The sequence below is a fragment of the Schistocerca gregaria genome, chromosome 4 (assembly GCF_023897955.1).
Source record: "Schistocerca gregaria isolate iqSchGreg1 chromosome 4, iqSchGreg1.2, whole genome shotgun sequence".
Lineage (NCBI taxonomy): Eukaryota > Metazoa > Arthropoda > Insecta > Orthoptera > Acrididae > Schistocerca > Schistocerca gregaria.
In genome coordinates, this window is record NC_064923.1 from 45,091,740 (window position 1) to 45,117,405 (window position 25,666).

At 44.4% G+C, this 25,666-nt stretch overlaps 1 protein-coding gene across 2 annotated transcripts in view; it reads right to left on the minus strand.

Annotated features, from left to right (window-relative positions):
* Positions 1-25,666, minus strand: part of LOC126267248 (discoidin domain-containing receptor 2-like) — a 336,625-nt gene that overhangs the window by 60,777 nt on the left and 250,182 nt on the right. For both annotated transcript variants that reach the window (XR_007548969.1, XM_049972257.1), the window contains exons 8-11: positions 19,091-19,224; positions 18,724-18,931; positions 15,449-15,553; positions 4,890-5,282 (exon numbers count right to left, since the gene is read on the minus strand). Coding sequence is in view for 1 of the 2 variants with exons in the window: in XM_049972257.1 (XP_049828214.1) it covers positions 4,890-5,282; positions 15,449-15,553; positions 18,724-18,931; positions 19,091-19,224 (840 nt within the window). In the remaining variant the exon portion in view is untranslated. The remainder of the gene's footprint in view (positions 1-4,889; positions 5,283-15,448; positions 15,554-18,723; positions 18,932-19,090; positions 19,225-25,666) is intronic.

Here is a 25,666-nt window from a genome sequence, read left to right on the forward strand (position 1 = left end):
GGATTGAACTCAGACATACAAAAAAGCAGTATATAGGAAAAGTTACAAAAACTTTTCCAAGGAACTGCAAAATATGCATGAATATTTACAGGGTTAAAACTGTTTTGACCACCACATTACATCCGTCATTACTTAAGGAATGGCCACGTCTCATATGTAGAGCATGCCATGAATTCCAATATAACATACACGAATATTAAAGGTAAACATAATAACAACATGTGTAAACAGGGCAGCACTGAAGAAAAGATCAGAGTGTAAGTGCTACAATTCTACAAAATATTATGGAATTGGTCAAAGGTCTTTACCAAGTGTCTTCGTGGTAAATAACTACTATTATACAGATGCGTTCTAAACATTCCTTAAAGCCAAATCTGGGGACGTGCCTAGTCATGCTGTGGTTATTTACCCCGCCCCTTCTCTAAGGAATTAGTATTACTGACATATTAGGCTTTTAATTAAGAACTATAACTGAACTTCATTTACATATGATGTTTTCCTGTAAATGTAGCCGATATTTTACAGTAATGGTTCATTACTGTAACTTAGGTGCATATGAATGCTAGTTGACATTTAAGTCTATATCTGAACACTGCATTTTAACTTGCTTTTATGTTATGGATACTACTTTTATTATGTTTATGATGTACTTGACTTTTGTTTATAAACATTTCATAGAATGTATAAGGATTATTCTACTGTTTAACATTAGGGTTTTATAATGATTTTTACATTATTTTGTAAGATCGATGTGGATAGCGACTTTGTTTTTCTGTTTACATGTTAAACTATACCAGAGTTTCATATCAGCGCACACTCCGCTGCAGAGTGAAAATCTCATTCTATACCAGATATGTTTGCCAAAGATGGCCCAGTCCCCTACATTTGGCAAGTAACATATCATCGAGGTATTTTTCTAACAAACGATGGAAATACTTTGTAAAGATTTTGTACAATTGTAGCACTTATACCTCTGATCCTCTATTCAGTACTGCTCTAAGTACACATGTTATTAGCATGTTTGCCCTTAAAAGTCTTGTGTGTTACACTGGAATTCACGGCATGCTCTACATATGAGACTTGGCCATTATTTAAGTAATGACAGACATAATGTTGTGGCCTAAACTGTTTTAACTCTGTAAGTATTCATGTATATTCTGCACTTTCTCGGAAAAGATTTTGTATCAATTAGTGTATAATACATATTCTTTTCTTTTTTCCGTAATTCTGGATAGAAACCGTGAAGGAGATCTGTGACTGAAACCGGTCGATATTTCAGTTTTAAATAAAAATGCAGCCGATAATCAAACATGCATTTTGTGCAACATCGGAATACACCGACGGAAAAATCACAGCAGCAAGAAGGAGTTGGGTGACATAAATGAAAGATGGTAGGAGTGTTTCTACATCTGAAAGATGACGTGTATTCAGATTTCACGTCAGTCGCTTAAGAGTAATACTACACTACTGGCCATTAAAATTGCTACACCAAGAAGAAATGCAGATGATAAACGGATATTCACTGGACAAATATATTATACTAGAACTGACACGTGATTACATTTTGACGCAGTTTGGGTGCATAGATCCTGAGAAATCAGTACCCACAACAACCACCTCTTGATACGGCCTTGATATGTCTGAGCATTGAGTCAACCAGAGCTTGGAGTGCGCGTACAGGTACAGCTGCCCATGCAGATTCAACATGATACCACAGTTCATCAATAGTAGTCACTGGCGTATTGTGACAAGCCAGTAGCTCGGCCACCATTTCCAGACGTTTTCAATTGGTGAGACATCTGGGGAATGTACTGGCCATGGCAGCAGTCGAACAGGACCGGCAACATGCGGTCGTGCATTATCCTGCTGAAATGTAGGGTTTCGCACGGATCGAATGAAGGGTAGAGCCACGGGTAGTACCACATCTGAAATGTAACGTCCACTGTTCAAAGTTCCGTCAGTGCGAACAAGAGGTGACCGAGACATGTAACCAATGGCATTCCATACCATCACACCGGCTGATACGCCAGTATGGCGATGATGAATACACGCTTACATCGAGCGTTCACAGCGATGTCGCCAAACACGGATGCGACCATCATGAAGCTGTAAACAGAACACATTCATCCGAAAAAATGACGTTTTGAAATTCGTGAACCCAGGTTCGTCGTTGAGTAGATCATCGCAGGCGATCCTGTCTGCGATGCAGGGTTAAGGGTAACCGTAACCATGGTCTCAAAGTTGATAGTCCATACTGCTGAAAACGTCGTCGAACTGTTCGTGCAGATGGTTGTCTTGCCAACGTCCCCATCTGTTGACTCAGGGATCAAGACGCGGCTGCACGATCCATTACAGCCATGGGGATAAGATGCCTGTCATCTAGACTGGTAGTGATACGAGGCCGTTAGGATCCAGCACGGCGTTCGGTATTACCCTCCTGAACCCAACGACTCCATATTCTGCTAACAGTCATTGGATCTTGACCAACGCCCGGAGCAATGTCGCGATACGACAAATCGCTATCGCGATAGGCTACAATCCGACCTTTATGAAAGTCGGAAACGTGATGGTACGAATTTCTCCGCCTCACACGAGGCATCACAACAAAGTTTCACCAGGCAATACCGGTGAATTGCTGTTTGTGTATAAGAATTCGGTTGGAAACTTTCCTCATGTTAGCACGTTGTAGGTGTCGCCACCGGCGCCAACCTTGTGTGAATGCTCTGAAAAGCTAATAATTTCCATATCACAGCATCTTGTTCCTGTCGGTTAAATTTCGCGGCTGTAGTACATCATCTTCGTGGTGTAGCAATTTTAATGGAGAGTAGTGTTGTAGCGTTACTAGGAGGATGCAAATCAGTTTTGATTGAAATACTCACTGGGAAGGTCATGAGAGTTAGTTGCCTTCGAGATAAGGTGTGGTGCGTTGTTGTCAGTCAAGACAACTGACAACAAGTGACTAAACGCCATTATCAGCATCTTGAGCGAGTTCGTGTAATAGGGCTACGAGAAGCTGGATATTCCTTCTGCCGTACTGCAGAGTCTCGTTCGGGCACACAGTTTTAATCTGCCAGGAAGTTTCTTAGTTCCTGCATCTGAGTCTGCGCGTTAGGCCACCAGTCTTCTCGTGTTCGCTCAGGCAATGGTCATTGGCGATTGGATCGATCGGTTCGTCGGTCGCGCGCTGAAACACAAGACGACTTGTCCGTCTTGAGCGTCGGCGCATGTGAGGTCAACACGTGATTCCAGTGGGCCGCAGCGTATAGTGAGGGGTAGTGACTTCGCGGTCGACACGAGAGCAGCAGGAGTCAACCCACAACATCAGTATGGCCGGTGCGAGCTGCGACGCCGTGAGACGGGAGATCGGCGCGCCTTCCTGCGTCCATTGAAGCGGCTGGCACCTGATGGTTCGGGAGAGCGATCTGGGGATGCTGCGCCAGGTCTCCTCGAGAAATCGCAGTTTATTAGAAGTTAAGTGATTGGTGATATGTTGTATGATTTACTTTTCTTAAATTCTATATGTTTTCTTGGTGAGGTCACCAGCCGTTTTGCTTTTGGGTCGTCCCACCATTCTTCTCCGTTTGCCCACCCGCGAGAAAGTTGTTGTTTATAAACTGAGTGGTCCAAAAAAAATGGTTCAAATGGCTCTGAGCACAATGGGACTTAACATCTGAGGTCATCAGTCCCCTGGAACTTAGAACTACTTAAACCTAACTAACCTAAGGACGTAACACACAGCCATGCCAAGGCAGGATGCGAACCTGCGACCGTAGCAGCAGCACGGTTCCGGACTGAAGCGCCTAGAATCGCTCGGCCACACCGGCTGGCCTGAGTGGTCCTTTCTTCCCTTGTAGAGTAGGGGCAGGTTAGAGCAACCTGGGGTTCGGGTTGTTCAGTAATCACCCTATCAATCTACCGTACGTTACTAGCTGTCATGCTTGTCGGATTTGGTGTGTTAACGAATTTATTGCTTGGCGTGCAACGGTCTAATACCTGAAATATGTTTTGATCTTTGGAAACTTTGGTATTATTGCCTATGATGTTGAGAGGCCGTATCTGTGTACTGTAGAGCATCTTAACTACTGTTTGGTCAACCTTGTAGAATTTTATATAAGATTGCATTTCATGGGCTTTTATTTGAATGATCATTTTAGTATACGAAGTTGCCACGCTCTGACAGTAAGACTTTTCTTAGAAGTTAAAATCAAGTTGCACCTTCGTTGGCAAGGTTAATATTTTAATTGCTAGTGTTTTGTACCATTTCCATCCTTTCTACGGGGGGTGGTAGTTTGTTTGCTCGTGTAAATTGTTAAAACTCTTAGTTTAAAGTTATCTGGTGTGTTGGAGATTTGCACTAGTGTAGTGTTTCAGAGGCTGTTGTGAGCGGTCGTAACTACGTCCGTGTCAAAAGGGAGTGGCGAGGTTCTCTGCCCGAAAGCATATACAGTCAAAACTTGTTTCCTTCTGCCTCTGAATAAAATGTAACTTTGATATCTAGAGAATGCTTACTGATTGTAATTTTAAATCTGTTTGTTTAAAAAAAGATTTTAGGCACTATTAAAGTGAATAAAATTCTCATTTGTTAAAAGAAATTTGGTTATATTTTCATCAGCTATTCCCTGGCAACTACTTCCATGCTTACATAGTGTGATTAAATCTGTTAATGTTCTTCATGAATCGCTAGTAAATAAAATAAATTATCAAGAATATTCTTTGAAAGTAAATCACGGTTCATCTACATTGAATAGTTTTTGCAATTGCGATATTTTTCCGTCAATGAGTGAATGCTCACTGCTCGTATTAATTGACAACTGCCGCTGCACATGGCACGATGTTACGAGTCACATTCTCTACAGATGCTAGTCGTGGGAGGAACGCCTGGTGCTTACCACTGTGCGTCGCGAAGCCCTTCTCGCTGACGCCGTCCACATCGAAGGGCACGCTGCTGTAGCTGTAGTAGGGCGCGTACTTGAGGGCGTGGTAGGGCTCCTGGTAGTCGCTGGCGACGAGCAGCGGGTCCAGCGTGGCCGCCTCCCTGCCGCCGCCGCCCCCGCCGCCCCCGCAGGAGGCGGCCTTGTCGGGCGACGCGCCCGGCGTGCCGCAGGCGCTGCCCGGCGCCGACGCCAGCGCCCACTTGGCGGCCAGCGGCGACGCGAAGCACTTGCGCTGGCGGTGGCGCGACACGATGACGTAGATGGCGGCGGCCAGCAGCAGCACGACGGCCATCAGCACGCCCACGATGACCGCCAGGTAGGTGTGCTCCTCCTCCGTCGCCGTCGACACTGTGCGCAAGCGGGCAGCCACAGCTCCTCACTCTGGTCTGTTTGCGTGCGTCAGACGTGGCGGTTCTTTGACTTGCAACACTCTTAAGAGCAGTTGAACGGAATGGACAGTGTCTCGAAAGGAGGGTGTAAGATGAACATCAACAAAAGCAAAACGAGGATAATGGAATGTAGTCGAATTAAGTCGGGTGATGCTGAGGGAATTAGGAAATGAGACACTTAAAGCAGTACAGCAGTTTTGCTATTTGGGGAGCAAAATAACTGATGTTGGTCGAAGTGGAGAGGATATAAAATGTAGATTGGCAATGGCAAGGAAAGCGTTTCTAAAGAAGAGACATTTGTTAACATCGAGTATAGATTGAAATGTCAGGAACTCGTTTCTGAAAGTATTTGTATGGCGTGTAGCCTTGTATGGAAGTGAAACATGGATGATAAATATTTTGGAAAAGAAGAGAATAGAAGCTTTCTAAATGTGGTGCTACAGAAGAATGCTGAAGATTAGATGCGTAGATCACATAACTAATGAGGAGGTATTGACTAGAATTGGGGAGGAGTTTGTGGCACAACTCGGCTAGAAGAAGAGATCGTTTGGTAGGACATGTTCTGAGGCATCAAGGGATCACAAATTTAGTATCGGAGTGCAGCGTGGAGGGTAAAAATCGTAGAGGGAGACCAAGAGGTGAATACACTAAGCAGATTCAGAAGGATGTAGGTACTGGGAGATGAAGAAGCTTGCACAGGCTGGAGTAGCATGGAGAGCTGCATCAAACCAGTCTCTGGACTGAAGACCACAACAACAACAACAGTGCTAAGAACGTGAAACTTACACTGGTGTGTCTAAAGTTAACAGCTACACAGCGGGAAGGAGATTTCAGTGATAAAGCTAAATCCGAAATTGATGAGGGATATCAAGTTGCAAAACACCACGTATAAGGCGGTCACACTGATAAAAGCACAGACAGGGACACACGTGTGTAACACCAGCAGTATAAACTTAGTCCACTGAACCTAGATTTCGAGTGACTTGTAAGACCTGAGTTTCAAGTAACTTACGAATGACGTCGTCAACAACCGCCGATATTTCGACAGCAGAACACCTTGCCATTTTCGAGGCAAAACTGCAGCAATTAAGCGCTACTCAATGAAATTTAAAACCTCAGTTTTCAGATAAACGGCGGAAGGGTAACACTCGTACACGCTGTAAACACTAGCACCATCAAAACCAAAGATGACCGCGGTCAGAAGTTATCGATAGCGAAATTAATAACCAACGAGAGAGGTAGCAAAAGCTCTGTCCCTCTGTTTTCTGACAAGGGACACAGCACTGTTCCAAGCAAGATTTGAACATAAACCACTGTGCCTTTTTATAAGGTTAGTTGCTAATTTAATTTCGACAGCTTCCTTAACAATAATAGTGCAATAGGTGGAAGTGCATGGCAGAATCTTCGTGTCGGTTTGTTCCATAGGATGACGGGTGTCAAGACAACGTTCTGCAGTGTCGGATTTGCTCGGCTGTTTTAAGCAGGTTTGCCGTTTATTTTCAGTGCACGAGTCCTCCGGGTGCGACCATCTTAACTATAAGTGTCTAGTAAAAAATGGCTCTAAAACGCATATCTCAAGAGCTATAAGTACTTGTTCAGTAGAAGAAACGCCTTTCACAGTAGCTAACATATGCCCTTAGCTGTTAATGTATGAACATTAGAGTCCATGTTTACTGGCCCTTTTTTATTATTTTGTTCCATACTATCACCTCTCAAAATATGGTAAGAAAGAGTTTGTAGTAGAGGATATTTGTTTCACGGTATCGAAGATAAATAAGTGCTCCTAGCATTTCAGAGGCCGTGTTTAGTGTTTATTAATTTTTTGTTTTTTTGTTCGAGTGATAGTTCGTCTCATATCCATGCCTCCTCGATCACCATGAATTAAGATACGATGTATAACTGAGTATGACACTCATCGAAACGTCTTGGAAGTTGAACACAGCCACCCGAATGGCAGCCCGAAAAAAATTCAGTAACGTAACAGACATGCAAATGTAATGCGAGTATCACAGCACTTTTTTTTTAATTTAATGGTATTTTGTAGGTGCTTCTGTCATACAGTAAGCAATATCAAACGAACATGAACGATACAATACGAGTGTAAAACTTGTTATACATAGCATGTAACGAAAACTATATGTCAAAGAATCAGTGTTAGTAGGAGACGCTAGAATTTTTATATTTAAATGGCTTTTGAGCAGTTTTGTAAGCAATATGTGACCAATGAGGAAGTGTCATAGCGTATTACATAAACATGTTTTGCTAACTGTTTGTTGATTTATTAATAATGTATGCAAAATTTTGTTGTTCTACGTATTTTTGTCTTCCAAAGATAACTGTAATGGACAGTTAAAAAGATTTTGTACCTTTAATGACAACAGTTATGAGGAGACTAATTAATACTAATTTTGTTGTTACAGGAACTATGAAATTTATCGCTGTTGCTGTTAATAAATGTCTGTATAACGAAGACTAATGTTGAGCAATTCGGAAAATATATGTATCACTCATTATGACTCCATTTCTTATTGGTGAAAATTTTAGATACTTACTCTACAGGTTGTGCTATACCTTAGCAATGCCTGAAGTACCTGAGTTCGCTTCTTCAATAAAAACAGCTAAATACGAGGGTTGGAACTTTGATAGTGGCAACTATTTATTTACAGCTCTTACAAAATAGATATAGGGTTTCAAAGTTTTACTCACTTTCAAAGTAGTCACCAGCAATGGGTATAAACCATTGTCAGCGATGTGGAAGCCGTAGAATAATCTTAGCAGTGCCAGTTGTGTTGACAGTTCGTGCGGCCCGTTTTATTGCCCGACGAATTTGTAGCAGCTCTGAAGCGAATGACGTGAAGTGTTTCCTTCGGTTTAGAAATCGAGTTGAGCTCACGAGGGCTTCAGTCTGGGAAGTGCAGTAGGTGGTACAGCACTTGGCAGCCCCATCAGTCAAACAAATCAGTAACAGCTTGCACTGTACACGCTTCAGAATTGTCCTGCAATCGGTATTAATACCGCGACTGCACCTGGGCTCTTCAGTAGTTGTGTACTCACCTGATGATGGCCGGACGTCTCTGGGCCGAAATATCGTGGCAGAATGTCGACGGGATGCGGCTGCATACCCGGAAATTATTAGAAGAACAAATACGCCGGGAAAATTTCAGAAGTCACGTCCTGCAATATGATGGTCAGGTCCTGCAGAAAGTGTCATCACTTCTGTCTCTATGTTGTTCATTTTTGGAACACAGGCTACGACCGGCTTAGGGATGGAAATCGTGACACTTTCTGCAGGCCTTGACCATCATTTTGCAGGACAGTGCTCAAGCACGTGCAGTGCCTCCACAGTGCAAGCTGTTACTGATTTTTTTTTTTGATTGGTGGGGCTGCTAATTGCTGGCAACTGAGTCATGCTTTACTGGATAATGGGGAGTGGGGACACATAACTCGCATCACAATGCGGTCGCGTGGTTTAAGCTGTACGGTCTGTGTGTCGTGGCATAATGTCCGTTTCCATTACAATTTTCTCAACATGTAATATTGACTCTACCCTGTTTGCACCTACTAAAGCCATGAAGCTTTCTTCGCTCGACTTGGAGTCATCTCCATTAAATAAGATGGACTTTGAGGTTATGTTCCAGCCGAATACCTTCCCAGCGCGGCCTTGCTTGCCATGATGACATGCACCTGGCTGTGACGTCAGACGCCGACAGACTGCTGACTCCGCAAGGCAGATAGCATTCAGAGAAAACCACGACAAAGTGGCATCGGAGCTACCTCACAAAAACGTGCCAGCTCCCTGAAGGGAAGAAGCACAGTTGTCGGCAGAGTCCGCTTGGGAGCTGTGGCATCAGCCAGCAAGTGAGTTTACTGTGAATCTCACTCCACTTGGAATGGGCATTAATTACGTAAGACCCGAAATGGGAAGTAACGCAGATGTAAACTGCAGCCTAAACGAAATTTGGTAGCGAAATGTTGGAAACTGATGCCACACCATTCTTGTCAAGAAGACATGGCGCTTACAACTGATTCATTAGATATCACCTAGCCCCATCGGAACTTCTTCTCATGTAATGAACTGTTCGATAATACTCTAAATTTAGCAAGACTTGGGTGGATTTCCTTACCTAAATTACTAGTTCTTATTGTGGATGCTCAAAGAGATTTCTGATTGTCAAATAAAAAGTACAATTGTTCCGTAAATACATTCTTGTATAGGATTTTCGATATGTTATCAGGTACCGATCCTACATCATGAAACGTAGCAGTCACAATTCAAAAAGTATATGATTTGCAATGAAGATACAATAATTTTATTCTTCATTGTCATATGAAAACAGAATATCTGTCTCCATTTGTAGTTCTATTAATTTTGCCATCGATAATGGTACAGATTTTCTGAAATAACGGCTTGTTGGGGTCTTCAGTCCATAGGCTGATTTGATGCAGCTTTCCATGCTATGCTATCCTGTCCAATCTGCTTGGTTTCCAAGTACCTACTGCAACCTACATCCTTCTGAAAGTACTTAGTGTACTCATCTCTTCGTCTCCCTCTACGATTTTTACCCTCCCCGCTTCCTTCCAGTATTAAATTGGTGATTCCTTCATGCCTCAGAATGTGTCCTATCACCGATCCCTTCTTCTAGTCAGGTTCCAAATTCCTCTTCTCCCCAATTCTGTTCAGTACCTCCTCATTAGTTACGTGATCTACCCACCTGATCTTGAGCATTCTTCTGTAGCACCACATTTCGAAAGCTTCTATTTTCTTCCTATCTAAACTATTTATCGTCCATGTTTCCTTCCATACCTGGATACACCCCATGCAAACAATTTAGGAAACAACTTCCTGACACTTAAATCTATATTCGATCTTAAAAATATCTCTTTTTCAGAAACGCTTTCTTTGAAATTGCCAGTCAAAATTTTATATCCTCTCTACAGTTATTTTGCTCCCCAAATAGCAAAACACATCTATCAATTTAAGTGTCTCGTTTCCTAATCTAATTCTCTCAGCATCGCCCGATTTCATTCGACTACATCTCATTATCCTCGTTTCTCTTGTTGGTGTTCATCTTATATCCTCCTTTCAAGACACTGTCCATTCCGTTCAACTGGTCTTCCAAGTCCTTTGCTGTCTCTGACAGAATTACAATGTCATCGGCAAACCTATAAGTTTTTATTTCTTCTCCATGGATTTTAATTCTTATTCAGAAGTTTTCTTTTGTTTCCTTTGCTGCTTGCTCAATATACAGATTGAATAACACCGGGGATAGGATTCAACCCTGTCTCACTCCCTTCCTAACCACTGCTTCCCTTTCATGTCCCCCATTTCTTATAACTGCCATCTGATTTCTGTACAAATTGTAAACAGCCTTTCGCTCCCTTTTTTGACCACTGAAAACTTCAGATTTTGAAAGAGAGTGTTCCAGGCAACATTGTCAAAAGCTTTCTCTAAGTCTACAAATGCTAGAGACGTAGTTTTGCCTTTCCTTAACCTATTTTCTAAGATCAGTCGTAGGGTCAGTATTGCCTCACGTGGTTCAAATGGTTCAAATGGCTCTGAGCATTATGGGACTTAACAGCTGTGGTCATCAGTCCCCTAGAACTTAGAACTACTTAAACCTAACTAACCCAAGGACATCACACACATCCATGCCCGTGGCAGGATTCGAACCTGCGACCGTAGCAGTCGCACGGTTCCGGACTGCTGCCTAGAACCGCGAGACCACCGCGGCCGGCTGCCTCATGTGTTCCAACATTTCTACGGAATCCAAACTGATCTTCCCCGAGGTCGGCTTCTACCAGTTTTTCCATTCGTCTGTAAATAATTCGCGTTAGTATTATGCAGCCGTGAGTTATTTAACTGGTAGTTCGGTAATTTTCACACCTGTCAACATCTGCTTTCTTTGGGATTGGAATTATTATATTCTTCTTGAAGTCTGAGGGTATTTCGCCTGTCTCAAACATCTTGCTCACCTGGTGGTAGAGTTTTGTCAAGGCTGGCTCTCCCAAGACTGTCAGTAGTTCTAATGGAATGTTGTCTACTTCCGGAGCCCTGTTTCGACTTAGGTCATTCAGTGCCCTGTCAAACTCTTCACGCAGTATCATATCTCCCATTTCATCTGCATATACGTTCTCTTCCAGTTCCATAGTATTGTCCTCAAGTACAACGCCCTTGTATACACCCTCTATGTACTCCTTCCATCTTTCTGGTTTCCCTTCTTTGCTTAGAACTGGTTTTACATCTGAACTCTTGATATTCATACTAGTGGTATTCTTTTCTCAAAATGTCTCTTTATTTTTCTGTAGGCAGTAGCTATCTTACCCCCAACTGATATATGCCACTACATCCTTACAGTTGTCCTCTAGCCAATACTGCTTAACCATTTTGCAATTTCTGTCGACCTCATGTTTTTCACGTTTGTTTTCCTTTCCGCTGCTACATTTACTGTATTTTTATATTTTCTTCTTTTATCAGTTAAATTCAATATCACTTCTGTTACCCAAGGATTTCTACTAGCCCCTGTCTGTTTACCTACTTGATCCTCTGCTGCCTTCAGTATTTCATTTCTCAGAGTTACCCACTTTTCTTCCTTGTATTTCTTTCCCTTGTTCTTGTCAAACGTTCCCTAATACTTTCTCTGAAACTCTCTACAACCTCTGGTTCAGATACCATCTCCTTAAATTTACAACTTTTGAGCAGTTTCTTCAGTTTTAGTCTACAGTTCATAACCAAGAGATTGTGGTCAAAATCTACATTTCTCCCGGAAATGTCATACAGTTAAACACCTGGTTCCTAAATCTCTGTCTTAGAATTATATAATCTATCTGACACCTTCCAGTATCTCCAGGCTTCTTCCATGTATACAACGTTCTTTCATGATTCTTAAACCAAGTGTTAGCTACGATTAAATTATGCTCTGTTCATAGGTCTATCAAGCGGCTTCCTCTTTCATTCCTTCCCCCATTGCTTATTAACCTACAACTTTTCCATCTCTTCCTTTCCCTGCTATCGAATAGCCGGCCGCAGGTGGCCGAGCGGCTCTAGACGCTTGAGTCTGGAACCACTCGACCACTACGGTCGTAGGTTCGAATTCTGCCTCGGTCATGGATGTGTGTGATGTCCTTACGTTAGTTAGGTTCAAGTAGTTCTAAGTTCTAGGGGACTGATGACCTCAGCAGTTATGTCCCATAGTGCTCAGAGCCATTTGAACCATTTTTTTTTTACTATCGAATTCCAGTCCGCCATGACTACTAAATTTTCGTCTCCCTTCACCATCTGATACCTCATCATACATTTCATCAATTTCTTCGTCATCTGCGGAGCTAGTTGGCATATAAACTTGTACTACTGTGGTAGCAGTGGGCTTTTTGCAGATCTTCGCTACAATAATGCGTTCACTATGCTGTTCATAGTAGCTTACATGCACTCCTATTTAATTTTTATTCATTTTTAAATCTACTCCGGCATTACCCATATTTGATTTTCTTTTTATAAACCTGTATTCACCTGGCCAGAAGTCTTGTTCCTCCTGTCACCAAACTTTACTAATACCCACAATATCTAACTTTAACCTATCCATTTCCCTTTTTAAAGTTTCTAACCTGCCTGCCCGAATAAGGGACCTGTCATTTCACGCTCCGATCCGTAAACGCGTTTTCTTTCTCCTGCTAACGACGTCCTCCTGAGTAGTTGCCACCCGGAGATCCGAATGGGGGACTATTTTACCTCCGGAATATGTTACTTGAGAGGACGCCATCATCATTTGACCATACAGTAAAGCTGCATGCCCTCGGGAAAAATTACGGCTGGAGTTTCCACTTGCTTTCAGCCGTTGTATTGCAAGCACAGCAAGACCGTTTTGGTAAATGTTACAAGGCCAGATCAATCATTCAGACTGAAAAGGCTGCTGCCCCTCTTCAGGTACCAAACGTTTTTCTGTCCTCTCAACAGATACCTCTCCATTGTGGCTGCTCTTGCAGTACGGCTATCTGTATCGCTGAGTCGCTGTGGGTTCAAGCCTCCCCACCAACGGCAAGTTCCAAGGTTCATGGAGGGGGAGGAGGGGTGAGGGGGGGTTAATAACGGGAAGGTTCTGTATTTCAAATTTTCAATATTTCTACGTTTTTGCCCTGGAAAAAATATATGGAGGTTAGCCGTGGCGCTAGTAGTCTGGCTCAACTGTCTCAAGGGTAGTATCGACTGTCCCTCCTCTCGCCCCATTGTTAATATCTATGAGGAAGAGTTGGTATCTGTGGGTTCTGTCCTTAGATATTTGCTTGCCGGTGTATATACGGGGTTCGCTGACCGGAGAGGGGGGCGCAAAAAGTTTGGGGAATGGCGGTAGAGTCACGACAAGAGGTGGTAACGATGTCCGAGTGGCCGAAGCCACGAGGTACTCAAGGAGGCTCTGCGCAGAGGAAAGATACCGGAGTACCTCACCGGGGTCAGCGTCGATTACAAACAGCAGGCCGACACCCCGTCTATTGGTGGGCAACACTCGTGTCGGACGACCGCTCGTGGCCTGGCTGCCCTCTTCCACTTGGCTTTCGTCGGCGCCACTCAGTAAACGCTGCGACGAACCGTGCATCTTGCTGATAAAGGGGAGTAACATTCTGTAATTCTCGTGGTGATTTGTTTCATTACCTACCTTCCTCATTATTTTCTGGTTTGTATCCGACCCTCAGAGTTTTACTCGGACGGCTCTTTGGTCGTAGATATATACAGTACTATTGTATTAAGGGACTAGTTGTCGTTTGTCACTCGATTATTTTTCCTTTTCTTTCTGGTCTGTAACCGATCAATAATGTTCTAATTAATTAGCTCTTGGCCGTAAGCCGGCCGCGGTGGTCTCGCGGTTCTAGGCGTGCAGTCCGGAACCGTGCGACTGCTACTGTCGCAGGTTCGAATCCTGCCTCGGGCATGGATGTGTGTGATGTCCTTAGGTTAGTTAGGTTTAAGTAGTTCTAAGTTCTAGGGGACTAATGACCACAGCAGTTGAGTCCCATAGTGCTCAGAGCCATTTTTTTTGTTGACCGTAAATACAACCGGAACAATTGTACTAAGGCACAGGCTGCCGTTAAACAAAAGCGGGACCTTGTGGTTGGATTTAGCTATTAATTATTTGTTTGTAATTGAATTTCTCATTCACTAGTTATGATCTGAACAATCTGTTGTACTAAGCTGACGTTTCTGTATTAGAAATACCGGGCCATTATTGGCGTATTTCATCTGGATCTTGTGGTTTTGCAGAGTGAGTTCTCTTGTAGTAAGTGTTTGCAAGTAATGTTTTAAGACGTTCCTTCGGAGCGGTCATAATAACTGAGAATCAGTTTAACTTTCAAAATATTAACAGCCAATTGCCACCAGGACTTTAAGGAAAATAAGATAGTCAAAAGGGACGGTTTGGGATCCAGTCGCACCTTGGTTGCCGATTGAAATTAAGAGGTTGGTTGCTTTGAAGTAATCCTTATCATTGTCATACTGTTTCCTAATCTGTTCAACCTTTAAGCCCAGTTGCGCATCTTAACCCCGAACTTTCGACATGCAGCTTTCGAATTAAAAGTTACGTCATCTGTTCTGAGTAACTGAATCACTTTTGTCACCAAAGGTGCTTTATAGCATAGGAAAGAACAGCCATCAAATGAGGGACATGATGTAGTGAAATTAGAAGGAAAGTCAGCGTTGGCCCTAATTTTGATGGTTTATTGACAGCAAAATCGATTTTCAATCACATAATGATCATCTTCAGTGCCTGTAGTGTACAAATTAAAACTCATAGGTACTGGTGTCAAGTGATTATCAGCAATCAAAGCTATGAAAGATAACAATAACGTTGAAAGTTTACGGATAACGTGCAACATTATGGAAGAATCGCACTAATCCCAGCGTTTCATCGTCCCCAGCGGTACAGTTGGTATGTGACATTCTCTTCACCAAAACTCTGTGCAACGTATAGCACTTCTTACAGAAAACAAAGTGTTCCAGTTGACTGGAGAGCTTTGCCGTGCCGGAGAGGGTGTGAGCCCAGTGAACTAGTATTCTGAAGGCTCAGTTCTTCTGCAGCTGCCGGCGTACTAGTACAGAAACAGCTAGGCACCGGCGCTTCAGAGACGAGTTGTACTCACCAGGCCGTCCCCCGGCGTGCTGCTCGTCCCTCTCGATGAACACGTCTTGCGCCGGAGCGTCCTGCGCGGGCAGCACCTCCTCAGAGAAGTTGCCGTGCGCTATCACTGCAACGCAGGACACATCGTCATTAGTTTGCGGCACACGAACTTATCTCACTGTTAAAATTATTTAAAAGCAGCCGATATTATCTTATGACTGGTTTCGGCCATCATCAGAGTGGCTGATCAGTTACAGTGACTGAGGCGTCCACAGCGGGTCAGGCGCCGCCATCACCGTCATCCAGGTTGTGCAAACTCTGATGATGGCTCGTAATTGAAAGGCCGAAACCGCTCAGATGTTAATATCGGCTGCGAGCAAGACTGCTTTTAAATAATTTTATCACAATAATATCGCTGTTCTCCGACAATGTTCTATAAAACTACCTCGGTGTCCTAGAAAGAAAGAACTATGGCTTTGATTTAAATAAGATAACTACAGAAAATTATTTTAAAACGATACTTTATTTCATTATGAACGAAATAAATAACATGTTTAATACGAGCACAGGAGTATCTTCAGTTTTAGTAGACAATGCCAAAACCGTAGACAGGTTTCCTTAGGAAATGGTGATGACAGGGGTCGGTGAGGATTATAATGGCTAGTAATAACGAGCGGTTGAGACACTGTGCAGCAAAGCGTTGGCAGTTCAGTAATGGACTAGAGCTACAGTGAACATCTAGATCATCCAGAAAAACTTCCTCCTTATGAAGAAGCCTTCGATCCTCACGTGTACCTTTGTTAACTGTGCTTCGAAGGGTAAAGGGATTTGCTAGAGCGCATAACGGCATCATTACACGTCCAACGCAGGGAAACGGTGAAGTAGACTTAGCCGTCACGTTCTACATACATGCTGATGTCAGGGTACTTAGTTCCATGACAAACATAACCTGACGCTGTGTATAGCGCTTACCAACAGGGCACCGCTTGAGCAGGAGACGCAAGCGTGTTCGAGGTGATGACATGGTTTTAAATATGATCCTTGGCAGATGTGTTATTACCTTCCACTGGTAAACAAGTCTATTGATGTCCGTCTACAGCACTCGTAGAGCAACAAGTACCATCAACAGAATAAGAACTAGATCCCCCAAACTCCTCAGAAATGTTTCAAATCACATTACTTTTGTTCTTTTGATTGCATATGACATTCCATGGAGTAAGTTGTGTGGACTTTCCACACAGTTGTGACGAATCTCCCTGCATTTTGGACTGTCCGATGGTTTCTGCGGCATTTGGAAATCAGGTGATGACGAATCGTCACCATAGTAAGGGCGATAGGAGACCTTTCATGCTATTAGATACATACCACTGATTCATTTTCTCGTTAGTGTATTTTGCATTGTCACCACAATCAAACTGTGATATACAGGATGAAATTGATGGGGCAAGGAGGGTAGAATATTTGAAACCTTAGCGACATTTCAAGTCACTCTTCTTTTTTCCACGTCAGCAATTCCCTAATCGTTGGGTTAGATATGACCTCTCCTTATATCGTCATTGAAGTCTTTCGGTGGAATTCATAGATTTTTCTTCTTAATAACTATGTTTTCTCGTAATTTTGTAAAATTCTGCAGCAAACAAGCTATGCACTTTTGCTGTAATACTTAGTTCAAGTTTACATGTAATTAACACAATGAAGGTGGTTACTTTGTTTGAAAATGTTTAAGGAGACACAGTAACTGGTTGTTTAGCTCATTTAAGCGAGCGTAAAGCTGGTTTTTAATTGAAACCACTTCATGCACATCAACAAAAGTTTTACATCACCCCTTTACTTTGAAATTCATGGCACAGAAAACAAAAATTGGCTCTGAAGTATGGGTATATATGCATTTGCAATGTGTCCATATCACTAAATCAAGAAAGGAACATTTGTAGGATGACAGAACACTCTGTTTCCCATTGGCTGTTTTACACAGCACTCCCGAGCGACGTCAGTAAATGATGGAACGGTCCCTTGCTAGGATGCCGGGTTTAATCCGTCGTGCACATTGATGACGTCTTCAAACCAGCCCCGCTCCAAATTATACCACTCTTTAATAATGATTCTGTGTAAGTCGCGCAGAATACATCGTCGTTGTCGGCATCCAAACGCAGATCGTTTCGGTCAATGCCATGGAAGTCCGATTGGGCTTATGTCTGGCGAAGAGGTAGGCCATCTTATTCTGGTGATCTGGCACTCTGAAGGATCATGTTTACGAGAACAGCACGATGAGCAGGTGAGTGATCGTCCATCAACATAAAATTGTCACCAAAATGTGGGCGATTCGGTCCCTGTGTTCATTGCAGAAATTCGTCCCTGTACCGCAGAGCAGTGAGAGTGTCCTCAACATACTCGAGAGGTTTACTGTGGCTCAATGTAACGTCACCACATAACATTACACCACAACCATCCTGTTGGACATTTGAGTGCGGTGTTGGAGTCGTTCGATATCACCGAGTTGTCTCCAAACACGTTGTCATGCTACAAACAAACCCGAGTTTCGCCCTTAAACAACCCCCGACCTCAATCCTGGGACGTCCACTGTGCATTATTTCCTGTCAATCTGTAACGCTGTCCATGGTGTTTGGTGTACGACGTGATCGTGGCCATAGTCGTTGGGAATACAAATTCGCAACATGCAATCGTCTCCCAACAAGCTGATGCGCTACGCGACCTCCTGAAACCTCCTCGAACACGGAATTCAGTTCTGAAACACTCCAATCACGGTTCCGTTGACTTAAAAATCATAGATATCTGTAATCCTGTGCACCTGTCATAGTGCACGGCCTGTGCAGCGTAAGTCCTCAGCGCTAGCTATCAACTGAAAGCGATTACATGTCCGCAGCACATCATATCCGCACCACACAACTTTTGCGCAGGGTCAGTTGCACAACTTCCCTGTTTCACAATGCTGTTGCGCTTAACATGGTGATGCGAGCCTGATCACTGGTCCCCACTGTCCTCCCTGGCGTGATACACGTTCACTTCTGTGTCCCACAGACGCCTCTAATGCGTCTGTGCTGGTGCTTACTTTCAAGTGAAATGCTGCGTTTCGCTGAAGTGTGGTGGTCTACGCGTAGGTAGTGCTGATAGTAATTTCCAAACAATGCCAGGCACGACCTTCCGACCGGCATGGGGACTGTCACAATAGCAACACACCTGCACGACATATCGGTATGAGGTAAAACGTTAGTTGATGTGTGCATGGGAGCGTTTGGAGTAGACATTTATCATGGCGCATGTGAAAGAGTTACTCACCAGAGTCAAAAGAAACTTCGCTGATCATGATCCACCTGTTGGCGAAGTGCAGCCGGAGCTTCACGAAGCGGCCCACGCGGTGGTGCAGCTTGATGGTGATGTTGCGCGAGTTCTCGAAGATGCGGTCCTCCATGTACGTGAAGGTGATAGGTTCGCCTTCGTAGATCTTGCCGCCCACGCTGAACAGCACGTTCGCCTCCGAGAACACCTGCACTGGAACCCAGGACGACTTGACTGTCATCTCTGAGTCGACAAAGCGCGTCGCCTGGCGCTCGCGAAACGCAAAGTGTCGCAAGAGTTCAGAGGCAGGAAGCGACTTACATCGGGTAATGGAGTGTAGATAGTTCATGTATGTTCACGCACTCACCTGCACATCTCTCGTGAACTGGTTGTTGCAGAATATGTGGACAGCGTTGAACTCACGAACCTTGTCGAACTCGAACTTAATCTCGACGGGCTGCCCTCCACGGGTGTCGTTCCTCCAGCCGACCCATCCTTGGCCTGCAGAACATAGTAACGACAGATGACACAGGAGAACTGCAAATCAACACCGTAAAGGTGGCTTCCACAACGCGTACAAGGTCAGGTATTTGACATTCATTACCATTAATTCAGCGGTGCAAGGAAACAGCGCTATCGAGTCAACCAGCGACTCTAGTTCCAACTATTGTTCGAGGAAACTCAAGAGCCTGTGAATAAAATATCTGACATTCTATCTTTGACATTACAGCATCTGAAGTAAAGGATGAACACAGAAATAGGTTAACAACAACGTGTTAAGGTCAAAACTACGCTACCTAAAAAAAATGCAACACCCTCAAATACATGTCATTTTAACGACAAGTGAGTTGACACGTAGATATCACTGAAGGAGAGGGTGATAAATTCATAACCATTGAAACACATTTATCACAATAAAGGGAGTCCAGACAGTCGCATAAGTACACAGTGCAATTCTAACGGCAACGTAGGCGTGTATGCAGACAGTCGTAAAGTTACTGAACGGCATCCTACGGCAGACTACCCAAAGTATGCTGCACCTGCGTTTTCACAGTGGTTTATGCAGGTGTTAGAGAATAAATTCCCGCTTCTTCATGACCCATACGTGTCCAATTGCAAAGAAATCTGACAATCTTTCTGGACAGGGAAGTTGTTGTACATCACGAAGAGCCGTTTCATTTCTTGCATCGTGCTAGAAAAGTACATCAGCTTCCTGTGAAAGAAATGGCATTAGCATAGCGATGACGGCCTTATCACTTTAACCTACAGAAACCCCAAATGAGACCGCGAGTTGTAGCAGATGTCAACCACGCACCATGAAGCCTGGAATGGAACCTGGGTGCCGTGGACAATTGCACTCTGGGATGGGACCAGGTCTACGTCATGCCTGTAGGTCCTACACCAGCATGCAGACAGAACCTGTCCTCATCACTGAAGACAACAGTGCGATATTGAACTCTCCAGTCATTCCTTCCACGACAACAGACTAGCCATGTTTGGCGGCGTCGTGTCGTCAATGGTAATCTGGCCAGAGGCACATGTCACCTCAGTTCTGCTGCAAGCAGACCATTTCCAATGAACCCTAATGATACAGCACGTTCAACATGTGCCCTGTCAGTCGGCCATTGCTGCTCGAAAAATTCTTGGACTTCATCGTGCGTGTGTACTACGCTGACTTCCACAACCTGGCCAACAGGTGTGGGAATGTTCCACTGACCACTGCTGGAAGCAGTGACTCACCACCGATACATTCTAACCATTATGTCCACTAACTCGTCGATACGACCATCCGGCTTCTACAGGGTCCGTTGAAATGATCGAAGCTGTTTAACTGGAGTACTTAATGGCCGTTGAGACTTAGCTGTACTCTAGAGTGAATGTTGGAGACACTGTTCAACATTAAACTCATCACAGTTGATGCTTACAGAGTCAAAACAGGGGGTGCACAGACAGGCCTACGTAGCACCATTTGATCGCAAATAACCGTGACAGATGTATCATTTATCATCAGCTCGAAATCAGTCGAACATATTTCACACTGAATGAGATTTTCTGCAGCGGAGTTTGCGCTGATATGAAAGTTCCTGGCAGATTAAAACAGTGTGCCAGGCCGAGACTCAAAATCGGGACCTTTGGCTTTCGCCGACAAGTGCTCTACCAACTGAGCTACGCAAGTACGACTCACGCCCCGTCCTCACAGCTCCACTTCCGCCAGTACCTCGTCTCCTACCTTGGGTAGCTCAGATGGTAGAGCACTTGCCCGCGAATGGCGAAGGTCCCTAGTTCTAGTCTCGGTCCGGCACACAGTTTTAATCTGCCAGGAAGTTTCATATCAGCGCACACTTCGCTGCAGAGTGAAAATCTCATTCTGGAAACATCCCCCAGGCTGTGGCTAAGCCATGTCTCCACAATATCCCTTCTTTCAGGAGTGCTAGTTCCGCAGGTTCGCAGGAGAGCTTCTGTAATGTTTGGAAGGTAGGAGACGAGGTACTGGTGGAAGTAAAGCTGTGAGGACGGGGTGTGAGTCGTGCTTGGGTAGCCCAGTTGGTAGAGCACTTGCCCGCGAAAGGCAAAGTGCCCAAGTTCGAGTCTCGGCCCAGCACACAGTTTTAATCTGACAGAAAGTTTCATATTGTACCCTGGTGCCACTAAAGACATTCTTTTGAGTATATTGTATTTCTTTTTTCCGGGTATGTATTTAAATACATCAACACACAGATAACGATACACATAAAAAACCTCGAAGGTATCTTGAACAAGGAGAATAATCTAACACTTGGTAACCTAGCTCATTCTCGGTTAAACTGTTACCTTAAAGAAGAGCCATTTAAGACATGACCTTTTTATGTGTATGGCTTAAATTTCGTTCGAATCACTCTCTATAAATGTGGCTCAAACGACCTGACAATCTTGTTGCTTGTAAGTGAAAATACTAAGAAGATAGGGCTTACAAATCTGATGCCGTATAAGATTGTTTGTTTTAACACACTTGTTATATAATGTTTATTCATGTTGAACTATTCCTTGCTTTTGGAACAAACATTCCCTATTTTAGTTTACATGATGCCTGGAGGAGGATCCATTGACGATATCAAAATCGTCAAAGAAATCTTTTACTAAGTATATCATAGAAGAAGAACTAAGCTGAAGTGAGAAAACCATACAGGAAAAGAGTATGCAGGCAGGAGACTGAGGAAAGAGAACGGAATGAAAATCAATAAGAGAAAGAACAATTGTTGTCTTTCATCTATTTCGGAATACAAAATATTCGTGCTAGGAAAAAAGCGTCCCAGAATAGAATTTTAAGAGATATAATTTAATGTTTTAGGTCAAACATACGCACCTAAATGTTTATACTCCTTTAAATAAAACATTTCGACATGGTTATTATCAGTCGTGTGGCTTTCAACAGCGGCCTGCCCGTTAGATCTCACTGTAGTTGCACAACATGCCGATCTAAAATTTTGTATCACTATTTATATCTTGTGTTCATAAACTTGTTGAAAAAGATTGTTACTTAGGAATGAGAGAACTACTGAGTGCTGCCACAGAATTGTGTTCACGTTACGCTCTGCTGTTCAAAACAATGCCAACTTTTGGAAAAAATTATTTTTGTAACTGAACTATTGTATATGAATTATGCTTTATTTAAATTGTGTATTATTATTATTCAAAAAAAATTAATATGTTTGGTACGAGTTCCCCAAAGCTAGTTCTCGCGATAAATAAAATAATTACACTACTGGCCATTAAAATTGCTACACCAAGAAGATGACGTGCTACAGACGCGAAATTAGACCAACAGAAAGGAGATGCTGTAGTATGCAAATAATTAGCTTTTTAGAGCATTCACACAAGCTTGGCGCCGGTGGCGACACCTACAACGTGCTGAGACGAGGAAAGTTTCCAACCAATTTCTCATACACAAACAGCAGTTGACCGGCGTTGCCTGGTGAAACGCTGTTTTGATGCCTCGCGTAAGGAGGAGAAATGATTGCCATCTCGTTTCCGACTTTGATAAAGGTCAGATTGTAGGCTATCGCGATTGCCTTTTATCTACTCGCGTTGGCCGAGATCCAATGACTGTTAGGAGAATATGGAATCGGTGGGTTGAGGTGGATAATACGGGACACCGTGCTGGATTCCAACGGCCTCGTATCACTAGCAGTCGAGATGACAGGGACCTCATCAGCATGGCTGAAACGGTTCGGTCTCTGAGTCAACAGATGGTGTACTCAGTGACGAACCTGGGTGCACGAATGGCAAAACATCAATTTTTCGGATGAATCCAGGTTTTGTTTACAGCATCATGATGGTCACATCCGTGTTTGGCGACATCGCGGTGAACGCACATTGGAAGCGTGTATTCGTCATCGCCATACTGGCGTATCAGCCGGCGTGATGGTATGGGGTGCCATTGGTTACACGTCTCGGTCACCTCTTGTTCGCATTGACGGCACTTTGAACAGTGGACGTTACATTTCAGATGTGTTACGACCCGGGGCTCTACCCTTCATTCGATCCCTGCGAAACCCTACATTTCAGCAGGATAATGCATGACCGCATGTTGCAGGTCCTGTGCGGGTCTTTCTGGATACAGAAAATGTTCGACTGCTACCGTGGCCAGCACATTCTCCAGATCTCTCACCAACTGAAAACATCTGGTCAATGGTGGCCGAGCAACTGGCTCGTCACAATACGCCAGGCACTACTCTTGATGAACTGTGGTATCGTGTTGGAGCTGCAAGGGCAGCCTTACCTGTACACGCCATCCAAGCTCTGTTTGATTCAATGCCGAGACGTATCAAGGCCGTTATTAGGACTTGGTGGTGGTTCTGGGTACTGATTTCTCAGGATCTATGCATCCAAATAGCGTGAAAATGTAATCACATGTCAGTGCTAGCATAATGTACACTCCTGGAAATGGAAAAAAGAACACATTGACACCGGTGTGTCAGACCCACCATACTTGCTCCGGACACTGCGAGAGGGCTGTACAAGCAATGATCACACGCACGGCATAGCGGACACACCAGGAACCGCGGTGTTGGCCGTCGAATGGCGCTAGCTGCGCAGCATTTGTGCACCGCCGCCGTCAGTGTCAGCCAGTTTGCCGTGGCATGCGGAGCTCCATCGCAGTCTTTAACACTGGTAGCATGCCGCGACAGCGTGGACGTGAACCATATGTGCAGTTGACGGACTTTGAGCGAGGGCGTATAGTGGGCATGCGGGAGGCCGGGTGGACGTACCGCCGAATTGCTCAACACGTGGGGCGTGAGGTCTCCACAGTAGATCGATGTTGTCGCCAGTGGTCGGCGGAAGGTGCACGTGCCCGTCGACCTGGGACCGGACCGCAGCGACGCACGGATGCACGACAACACCGTAGGATCCTACGCAGTGCCTTAGGGGACCGCACCGCCACTTCCCAGCAAATTAGGGACACTGTTGCTCCTGGGGTATCGGCGAGGACCATTCGCAACCGTCTCCATGAAGCTGGACTACGGTACCACACACCGTTAGGCCGTCTTCCGCTCACGCCCCAACATCATGCAGCCCGCCTCCAGTGGTGTCGCGACAGGCGTGAATGGAGGGACGAATGGAGACGTGTCGTCTTCAGCGATGAGAGTAGCTTCTGCCCTGGTGCCAATGATGGTCGTATGCGTGTTTGGCGCAGTGCAGGTGAGCGCCACAATCAGGACTGCATACGACCGAGGCACACAGGGCCAACACCCGGCATCATGGTGTGGGGAGCGATCTTCTACACTGGCCGTACACCTCTGGTGATCGTCGAGGGGACACTGAATAGTGCACGGTACATCCAAACCGTCATCGAACCCATCGTTCTACCATTCCTAGACCGGCAAGGGAACTTGCTGTTCCAACAGGACAATGCACGTCCGCATGTATCCCGTGCCACCCAACGTGCTCTAGAAGGTGTAAGTCAACTACCCTGGCCAGCAAGATCTCCGGATCTGTCCCCCATTGAGCATGTTTGGGACTGGACGAAGCGTCGTCTCACGCGGTCTGCACGTCCAGCACGAACGCTGGTCCAACTGAGGCGCCAGGTGGAAATGGCAGGGCAAGCCGTTCCACAGGACTACATCCAGCATCTCTACGATCGCCTCCATGGGAGAATAGCAGCCTGCATTGCCGCGAAATGTGGATATACACTGTACTAGTGCCGACATTGTGCATGCTCTGTTGCCTGTGTCTATGTGCCTGTGGTTCTGTCAGTGTGATCATGTGATGTATCTGACCCCAGGAATGTGTCAATAAAGTTTCCCCTTCCTGGGACAATGAATTCACGGTGTTCTTATTTCAATTTCCAGGAGTGTATTTTTCCAATGAATACCCGTTTACCATCTGCATTTCTTCTAATGGCCAGTGGGGTAGTTGGCATGCCTAAAAACTAATTCAATACTCATTGCTACAGAAGACGCAGAATGAGCGCGAAGAGGATTCGCGTCGTGGACCTGAATTCTTTGTCTTCCGCCTACACAGGAATAAGAGAAATAATAGGTGGGAAATAGGAGCTGATTCTTTCCATGTGCTGTTCGGGAGTGGAACAGTCGAGAAATGTTTTGAGAGTGGTTAATGAACTTCCTGTCAAGTATTTAAGTGAAGGCACGCCTCGTAAATTCCACACTGGGGATGACTGCCAAACTTACTACGGGGACTTTGGTGCCAGGTCTTCTAAAAAATTTTAAGACTGTAATTAACTTCCTTTTCAAATACTAAACTACCAAACAGTAGCAAAAGCTGAAGTGAAGGAAAGATCTATAGGGAGAGCGTTTAGCTGGCGGGATCACATATCCCGACACTTCATCGCAATAAACCGTACTAAAAAAGACGCGTTGTGGAGAGATCTCTGTGGTGGTGTATGTTTATTTTCACTGAATGCTTAATGGCTTTCGTGTTTTCAGTTCCGAACACGAGAGGTGTA